The 10,280-nt window shown below is 34.8% G+C and overlaps 1 protein-coding gene across 1 annotated transcript; it reads left to right on the top strand.

The window, feature by feature from the left end:
- The first annotated feature begins 1,775 nt into the window (after positions 1 to 1,775).
- On the top strand, positions 1,776 to 9,634 carry LOC18422179 (alanine--glyoxylate aminotransferase 2 homolog 1, mitochondrial). Its single transcript, XM_006826993.4, has 9 exons — positions 1,776 to 2,077; positions 2,662 to 2,892; positions 3,696 to 3,866; positions 5,300 to 5,443; positions 5,588 to 5,767; positions 6,372 to 6,597; positions 8,890 to 9,003; positions 9,103 to 9,189; positions 9,350 to 9,634. The coding sequence occupies exons 1-9, from the start codon at positions 1,865 to 1,867 to the stop codon at positions 9,391 to 9,393; spliced, it is 1,410 nt and encodes a 469-aa protein (XP_006827056.1). The 5' UTR covers positions 1,776 to 1,864; the 3' UTR covers positions 9,394 to 9,634.
- Positions 9,635 to 10,280: the final 646 nt, after the last annotated feature.

The raw sequence follows: 10,280 nt of genomic DNA, 5'->3' as shown, positions 1-10,280 counted from the left end.
TCTCTTTTCTAATGTCATTTATCTCTCTTCCTTAAACCTCACCTCTTTCTATAGTCTTTTTATTTGAATAGAAAACTTGCTATAATACTATTTTGTGTAAATAGTCCTAAGGATTTATTGAAATTTTCAATAGTTCAAACAAATCCCTAAATTTTAGGTATGAATATAATTAGGAATATAAATTAGGGTTATGATAGGGTGCTCCGACATTTATATACCTGTCTTGTACATGAAGTACTTGTTTTAGAAATGGTATTTTTGGTCATTAAAGGTGTGATGTGATACGCATGGGATGCGACCTCATACATATGGAGTATACTAGTGGAATTTAATAATCCACATACATATGTAGATGTGGATGATATCACATCTCTAGTAACTAAAAATACCATTGCTAAAAAATGTTCCATGTACAAAACAATGATATATTAACATCTCAAATTAATTTACAATTATAAAATACTATAGTGTGAGCATCATCACGTAACCCTACAAAGGTTATTTTTACTTGTATGGATTTTTAGATGCCTAAAATTTTAAGCTTACTATTTGATTAAAATTGGGAGCACAAAACCATGCGATGAATTAAAATGTTATGTCTACTTCGTTCTCTTTCAATACTTCAAAACTAGACATAATTTTTTAGGATGTATAAGTAACTTTAAACTATACTATTAATTTCTGTTTTTTCTTTAAATATTTCTTCATTGTTCAATATCTTCTAACAATTCGTGCAACACACGTAAATTACTAGTGTTCTCATAATACAAGGTTATCGTGATCGAGATTATCGATCCTTCAAAATTTAGATGTAAAATCCATTTCTAGACTCGAAAATAGATTTAAGAAGGGGGAAATATACGAATAGATGAGTCGGATGACTCATCGCATCCAAGTTTAGGGTGAGTAAAGGGCCAGGCCTAGGCTAGGGAACCTTAACCCTAGGCTCGCCCTAGTCCTTCAAGACCGGTCCTAACTTTGTCATGGCAGGCCTGGCCAAATGAAATCAATAAAAAGATGACCTGGTTTCTATGCAGCCAAGCCCGCGTATATAGAAATGTGGGCTTCTTAATAAATTTATTTTCAAAATGGATTTTAAGACTTAATTTTTAAAGACACGTAATCTCTAACATGCACATCATGAATATGAATAAATAAATAAATTTAAAAAATTATAAATAATAATTCTAATAAAAAAATAGGGATTTGGGCATCGACCTTTAAGGGAGAATAAAGTGAAAGATCTCATCATCGGCTTAACAATACTACCGCCAAGTCCCCCAGTCATTCTCAATAGAATACCTACTTGCATCCATTTTTAAAATGGATGCTTTCATGCCACATCTTGAATTTTTGAGGGTTGGCACGACCGGCCCGAGCCCAGTCTGGCCCGCCCATTGCAAGGCTTAATTTTGTAACGGCCGGTCCAATTACAATTTAGCATCTGCAAACCATTTTCAACCGTTATAGCGGATTTTAAAACCTTGCAACACAGGTTTGTCATTTTCGGAGAAGGAAAGCATTCTTTCTAGTTGTCTCTTTCTCTCTCTAAGTTTATTGCTTTTATTACTATTCTCTCTCCTCCCTCCATTAATATTTAAATGAAAACGCATGCATAATATATTTCAAAGCCTTGTCACCGTTTCGTCATTATATGTAAAGAACAACCATCCTCCAGTCTCTCTCTCTCATTAAGATTTTCTCGCTCTACCCTGTAATTTGTTTCAAATATAGGCTCCTCCTTTATATATACAGAGAAAAGGGAAAGGGGCAATGGCTTTTGTTGCAGGAACCAGTAGGCTTCAGCTGCCCTCCTTTAAGCCGCACCCAACATCACCATTTCCATTTTTCTTCACATTATGCCATGGCTTTCCATGGAAAACTTATCAGAAAAACCCTGATTTCAAGGTCTCAGTTTTATGGGCTCTTTCGTCATTCTCTCTCTTCTGTTGCAGAGCCCAAGCTACCTCCTTTTGACTATGAACCAAAGCCTTACACAGGGCCTAGGGTTGATGAAATTTTGCAGAAGAGGAAGAGGTTTCTTGGGCCTTCGCTTTTCTATTATTACCAGAAACCTGTGAGTATGCTTGGTTTTGGATCTTATTGTGAAGTTTATTTCTCTTGGATATGAAAATTGGTTTTTCATTTGACATATGGTTCTTTGGGCGTTGTAAAATGGAGATAACTAAGGTTTCAGATGGTTTGTTTCTGATTTGCTGATGATGAACTATTTCTTAATCCTTCTTTGAGCTCATGAATCCCAGTTTTTTATTTTTTTTACAATAATCACAACTCATGAATTCCAGTTTTTTTATGGTTCTATTCATTTATTTCTTCATTTTTAAGCTTATCAAACCTTCTGGTAATGATCTAGCTTCAATTGCATGCTATAGGATTTAAAAGTTTCATGATCTCACTGAACAGAAATGTATACATTCTTGGGAGTGAAATTTATATGGGATATACTTTCACTTTCGCACTACTGCAAAAGTAAAGAAAGTTTTCAGTGAGATTATGAGACTGTCCGAAGGATCATAATACATGCATGTCTTGGGGCTGCTGTCTTTTCCGCTTTATGGATTTCATTCTCAGTAAGAATTCAAACATGACTGCCTTTTCTTTGTTGGGTTTCTCATTTAGTGACTGTTTCATGTTGCCCAGCTCAATATTGTCGAAGGCAAGATGCAATATTTATTCGATGAGAATGGAAGGCGTTACCTTGATGCTTTTGCTGGCATAGTAACTGTATCATGTGGACATTGCCATCCGGATGTTGTTAATGCTGTTATAGAGCAGACCAAGCTGCTTCAACATGCTACAACTATATACTTACACCATGCAATTGCCGAATTCGCAGAAGCTTTAGCAGCTAAAATGCCAGGAAACCTTAAGGTAGTTGACTTTTCTTCTGATCTTTCTCAAAAAAAAAAAAAAAAGAAGTTACCTACAATTTTTCCTTCCATTGTGGCTATAAAATTTGAATATTAAGCCTTTTCTATGGCATAGTTAACCATTCTAAAAAAAATGGTGGTATTTGTGGCACAATGCAGGGCCTTTGGGATTTGCCGCATTTGCCAGTTCTAACAAGCACTTTTGATGCTTTAATCTTCCTTTTTAATTTATAATGGGAAAGCATGCTATAATGCAAGAGACTCATCACTGTCTATTGATATATTGCAAACTGATGGAGAAAGTGTGGCCTTCTATTGGGCTCATGCTCTGTTTTGGTGGGTACTGGTCCTTCAAATCACTGTCCATCGTTCTATTGGATCCATTGGATCATGGTATATGTCCCCGAAGATAAAATAAAATAAAAACCTAGGGCATGTAAGTGTTGGAAAATACCATGATGCACTAATTTGAATAGTTAGAAAACCACATAAAATAAGTTTAGTTCATCAATTGTAGCATGGTTCTTGATTCTGAACTTTTCAAGGTTTAGTTGAAGTGTCACTTTATCAGCCAATGGACATGATAGATGGTTCCATATTGAAGCTAGCTTCAACATCCTTTTTTTTTCTTTCTTAATGCAATGAAATATGCTATTTAAATCATGACTGTTGGTTTATTGCGAGTTTATCATTTTAGAGGTTGAATTCATTAATGTTATTAGTCATGATATATGGTAATGTGGTTCAGTTTCATCTCCTTTCTGTTATATTGACTATATCTTTGTTTTGTTAATATTTGTACAGGTTGTGTATTTTGTTAATTCTGGGACAGAGGCCAATGAATTAGCAATGCTGATGGCTCGACTGTATAGTGGTAATCATGGTATGATTGCTTTGAGAAATGCCTATCACGGTGGCAGTGCTGGAACAATAGGGCTAACTGCCCTTAATACTTGGAAATATCCGATACCTCAGGTTGGTTGATTAAGAAACTTCTTAGAGCATATTTCTGTCCTTCTCTGAGGTTTAGAAGAGTTTTCTAATTACTTAGCCGAAGAAAGAAGCATTTTCAAGACACACACGCACGCACGCACGCACGCACACACACACATACACACAGAGAACGAGAAAGAGAGAGATAGAGAGAGAGAGCGAGTAAAAAAACTAGGCCCTCACTCAGTTGCTTTTTTGTCTTTAATTAATATGGACTCATTTGAAGAGTTGCTTTTTTGTCTTTAATTAATATGGACTCATGTGAAGAGTAACTCTCTTCTAAAACCATGTATCCTTGTAATTTACATTTATTTGGAAACGAACCAAAGTCTAATGTATTTGTTCCCTCTGTACTAATGGCCTTTTCAGAAGGTTTTATGTTGTGTAACCCTTTTTTTACCACAGTCTGAATGACTTGGGCGTTTGACATATGACATTCAAAGTTTCTTCTTGTGCATGTCACTGTTTATGCCCATGCTTCCTCAACTCAATGCGTAACGGTTGATTCATTTGTTTACTTGGTTGCCTTGCCATATGACCAACATAGTTTGTTGATATGCATACTCATGTATAAAATTACAGAGTCGCCCACTTTGTGACTTCATAATGGGTTTGGTTTAGTCAAGAGTAAATCTGACTTGGTGGTTGGAAAAGTTGAGGCCTAAAAAGCATGCATTAAGGAATGGGCTCAAGGCCAGGTGGTCAGGGTGGCAGGTTGCCATAATATGACATCTTGAGTTTCCATTCCTACTACGGCAAGGGGACCCCTTTCCTCCTGAACTATCCAAAAAAATAAAAGTAAGAAGCATGCATTAAAGATTGGAGCTCGTCAATACAAAAGATACCATTGGTAATGATAAACCTCAAAAAACGTCACACTACCATGGTTCCCCTTCTCTTTGATTTATTAAGAAAAAGCGATTGTTTGGTGTCACATGTAGAAGAATACTGTGAAGAGGTCTGGATGTAGCCAATTTTTGAACTTGTTCATAACAGATTAGTCCAAAATTTCAAGGATAGATAGAAACTAATGGGGAAATTCATATAGAAAATAAGAAAGTTAATGGGCCTAGCCTGGGTGAGTAAAGAGGGCTTAAATGTTCTGAGTTTCCTTCTTTATCAGTGAAAAGTGGAGTTTGATGTTTGGGATCATTCTCTTTTGCATTATGTGCCTTGTATACGCTTATTTTATGAATCAATAAAGTTGTCGAAAACAATGTGTGCCTTACAAAATGTACAATTCTATATATCTTCTTTGACTATGCTTCATCATCATCGTCATCATCATCATCTGAGCTTTATTCCAACTATTTAGGGTTGGCTACACAAATCCTATTCCACCATTCTGCCCTATTCGAGCCTTATCTCTACTATTCTTTTTTTACTATGCTTCCGCCCTAAAATTATTTCTACAGGGAGAAATCCATCATGTTGTAAATCCAGATCCATATCGTGGAGCCTTTGGCCCTGATGGTGCCCGTTATGCTAAAGATGTGCAAGATCACATTGACTTTGGTACCTGTGGTAAAGTTGCAGGTTTTATTGCAGAAACATTTCAGGTTTGGCTCTCTTAAGTTCCTCACTGTTAACACTCAACCTAAGTTTGTTTTACTTTGGCACAGTTTAGGGGTTATATTTACTCAATTTCAATAAGTTCGTCTTATTCCTCTACCCATAAAGAATTCATGCTCGACACATTTTAGGGAGTTGGTGGAGCTGTGGAATTGGCTCCTGGATACTTGAAAATGGTATATGATATTGTGCGCAAGGCTGGTGGTGTTTGTATAGCAGATGAAGTTCAAAGTGGATTTGGTCGTACAGGAAGCCATTATTGGGGATTTGAAACACAGGGTGTTATTCCTGACATAGTCACAATGGCAAAGGTCAGTCACTTATCATAAAATTTACTCGGAGTTCTCATTCCTTCATGATATATATATATATATATATATATATATATATATATATATATATTATGTATTGTTTGAGAATTTGTTTAATGTCAAGGTAATTATAGTTCATGCTATCATTCAGTTTTTTTTCTCAATAGACATGCTATTATAGATTCACCAATATTGGCCACTGAAGATCGTGGAGATGGTTCCTATATATATATTGTTTTTAGAGAAAGTATAAGACGAGACCAATTTACTTTTGACACAGGGAGGTCACACTCATTCGTAGCTGTCAAATGTAAAATCAAATGGCCAAGAGTGTCATTGATTGTGCACAATGCTCAATAAAAATTTTCTCACACTTTGTGATTTTCAAATCTAATGGCTAGAAATGACTGTGAACTTCTTGTGCCAAAAATAAATGGTCTCTTAGTATACATTCCTTTGTTTTTATTTCGTAAAAATAATGGAAAAGAAGAGTGCATGCCCCAAAATATTGTGTGATATATATTAGCTGAGCTTAGCAACTCTCATTCATTATTACTATTAACATCTATCTGAATGTTACTAACATTCCTAAGCCACTTGACAGGGCATTGGTAATGGACTACCATTAGGAGCAGTAGTCACAACACCAGAAATTGCCAGTGTTATGGCTCAAAAAATACAGTTCAATACTTTTGGTGGGAATCCTGTTTGTTCCTCTGGTGGACTTGCCGTTCTGAATGTTCTCGACAAAGAGCAGCGCCAAAAGCATTGTGCTGATGTTGGTTCCCACTTAATTGAGCACTTGAAAGCACTACAGAAAAGTCATGAAAGTAAGTTTTGTTTTTCAATGCGTCTTGCTTCTTAGTAGTACGTCTTTATGAATGTGAAATGCCTTCGCCCTGGAGAGAGGTCTTGTAGAATTATGCATTTATTCCATTTTACTGCTTTGACTGTTAAATTGGTATTGAAATTTGTTTACATTTTATAATTGATTACAGTAGTCTTCTTGAAATATAGTTGCAGAAAAACTTTGTCAGGACGGGGGAAATCACCTCAGATATTGTTATAACCCTGTTTAAATTATGGGGAAAGCATTGTTCTGGCTTCTTCCCATATTCCTCTGTTTCTTAATGTTTTCACATTTTTATTGTCTTGTGAAATATATTGTCTGTGAAATATATTACTGGCGTAATACATTACTGCGTAATACATTACCTGCAAATGGATTGTCACTATTTGGGTAGTATTTAAATGCAATCTGAGAAATACATCGTTACTGTTGGCTATGTCGAGAATAAATATGGGAAATGCATTACCAACAATTTTGTTTTTTCTTTTTTAGCTTTATACCCAAAACATGGTTGAGCGTATAATCCCTATTAGTATGTAGCTTAAACTTTATCCCTATTAGTATGTAGCTTAAACTTTATCCCTATTAGTATGTACCTTAAACTTTATAATTGCATCAGGCATAAGAATTAGCCGCACCTTTTGTATGCTTTTGCATATTGACTTGGAGTCACATGTTTTCAAGATGTTAACACTGTGGAATAACATACTTTTATTATGATAAGCCATCATATTTTTTATGTTTTTTTTTTTTGTGCTAAAGCTTTTCGATCATCTCTCTCCATAAAACTTCTATGGGAGAATTCAAAAGGAAAAAAACTTTGGAGAAATTTGGCTAGTAATTATGATGTATTGGAAGAGAAATTATGTTGGGGCATTGGAGGAGATTGAAGTGGTAAATTAATTTAAAAAGTTTTGAAAAAAAAAAAAAAAAAAATTTTAAGCACACTGATTTGACGATTCTATTTGAGTGAACTCAAATATTTCGAATTTATTAACAAACAATAACAGCAAAAAAAGAAAAACTAAAGCCCAAAAAATAAACAAAGTGATATTAACAGAGAACCCAAAAATATAAATCTTCTATAGCTAGAAATAAACAATAGGGCTGCCGTGTTTTAGTTGCTAGTTGAAGAAGATGGGGCTTAACGGCTAGTTGAAGAAAGATCGGAGAAAGATCGGGGTGCTATGTGATTTTTGAGATTTAAATATATGTGATTCGGTTTGAAAAGGGAGCTATTGGTTACTACGTGAGGAGATTTTTTTTCGTGGTTTAGTAGTAACTAGAATTTTTTTGGTAAAAAGACGCGTGAAAGATTTCCCCATGTTAATAATAGATTTACTAATTTTTTGGGAAATCTCGGCTAAATAGATTTACAGGAAATCGTGGGTAATCTTTTTCCATTTACTTTGTGATAGATTTCCAGGTTCCCAAACGCCCTTTAATGTTTTTTTTTCAGCGAGCTCGTCATACATTTTCAGATGCTCATGATTTTCTATGTACTCTCTACATTTTTTTTGTTTGCTACTCTTTTGGGCTCTCAGTTCCTGAATCGGTTACTCTAGTAGCCTATGTTTATGTTGTGTATTTTTACCATTTCCCCTAGCTTCCCATTTGTTTGACATGTTTATTTCTCGACTACATTTTTTTTTTTGTCTGCTACTCTTTTTGGCTCTCAGTTCCTGAATCGGTTACTCTAGTAGCCTATGTTTATGTTCTGGACATTCTTGCCGTTGAATACAGGCACCACGAGTGCTTGACTTCTTATTAACATGGTCATATGATCGGTTACTCTAGTAGCCTATGTTTATGTTCTGGACATTCTTGCCCTTGAATACAGGCACCACGAGTGATTGACTTCTTATTAACATGGTCATATGGTAAACTGTAAAAGAAAAGTAATTGTATTTCTGCTTATGATACTGAATTTAGACACTTGGCACCTTTACTATTATTAGGGAAATTTATCTACCTACCTATGAGACATGCATTATTTAACATTCTTCATGTTTGCACCTATTCCAATACATAATCCTGTGTTGTTTATGGGTATTTTGGAATCAAACTACATGGCTAAAACGTTAAATAGTTAATTTCTTATAGGTATTTTAGTATAAAAAAATAATAAAAATCTCATATAGCTATTTTGATAAATTTTCCCAATTATTATTATGCATTGCATACTTTGATTTCATAATTTAAGGATTTTGTTATTTGGCAGAACTTTTGTGAGTTGAATTAAACTGAGATGTTATAGTGGTTTATGTTGCAGTCATAGGCGATGTAAGAGGAAGGGGGTTGATGATCGGGGTTGAACTTGTGACTGATAGGGAGCTTAACACCCCTGCAAAATCCGAAACTACAGCCATATTTGAAAAATTGAAAGGTGACTAATTTGGCCGTGACATCTCTCCAAGATTTTATTCTCACGTTGGTACTTAAAAATTTGAGCAATGTAAATTGAGCAATGTGGTTCGGCTTGCAGATTTGGGAGTGCTGGTGGGTAAAGGAGGCTTGCATGGAAATGTCTTCAGAATAAAGCCACCCATGTGCTTCACCAAGGAAGATGCAGGTACTACTCTCTCTTCCTTGTATTTTCGTTCTTTACAAGGCTCTTCAAAGCATTCCATATGTATGAATTGTTTTCTTCTATTAATTTTGATTTCTTTAATAAGTTAAATAAGTGTAACTTGTTTTTTTTTTTTTTTTTTTTTCTCTTTATGTGCAAGCAGATTTCTTGGTAGATGCCATTGACTATGCTCTTTCTGGGATGTGAGGGAACCATCATCGACATGCACTCTTCAAAATTCAAACCAAATAATCATTAGTGGCGTGCACTCTTCACAGTTCAAACCAAATAAAAAAAATGTTTGTAACGTGGACTATTTTTTTACCCTCAAATTTTGGTGATGTGACCTTTTCAACTCATGTTTTTAACTTGACAAAAAAAATTTGCATTATCTTTAGACTTCAAAAGAATAATGCCTCAATATTTAATAGAAATTTTTGGAGAACGAGATCTATGTATTAGAAAACTCAAAATTCACATTTTTTTTTTTTTTAGTATAATCGAGTGTTGAATGGAAATTTTTGAAGAATGAAATCTATGTATTAGAAAACTCAAAATTCACATTTTTTTTAGTATAATCTAGTGATTTTTAGGTGATTCCCTGATCTGAGATCAAAAAATTCTTCTCAAGTTAATCTTCTACTTGGGGGAGTAAGTTTACAATGGAGCGTGGTATACTCAGATCTCAAATGGTTAATTAGTTGAGTGTATTTTGATGAAGTTAAATGATGTAAAGAGCGCGTATGCTCTGCTCCAGCAGGAGCATAGTATATAGCTACTCCCTTGGTTATTGTGCTCCTGTGGGAGCATTATTGTACAACTGCTCGCATGGTCAAAGACCTACTTAGGAGAAATTTTTTTCAATCTGAAATTTTTGGAACTACCTAGGAATCACTAGATAATGGTTCTCCAGAGATGAATTTAAATTTTGGGTTTTCTAACTCTTAGATCTCAGCCTTTAAAAATTCGACAGGATATATTCACAATCTTCAGATTTTTTTTAGTGCATAAATGATGCAAGTAGGAGTTTTTTTTTTATTGATGTTACGGTTGAAGAAGTTACATCCCATAATCTGGGGCCCTAAAATTACGGG

The sequence above is a fragment of the Amborella trichopoda genome, chromosome 4 (assembly GCF_054954075.1).
Source record: "Amborella trichopoda isolate Santa Cruz 75 chromosome 4, AtrichopodaSantaCruz75HAP2 v2.0, whole genome shotgun sequence".
Classification (NCBI taxonomy): Eukaryota; Viridiplantae; Streptophyta; class Magnoliopsida; order Amborellales; family Amborellaceae; genus Amborella; species Amborella trichopoda.
This window is presented reverse-complemented; position numbering and strand designations above follow the sequence as displayed.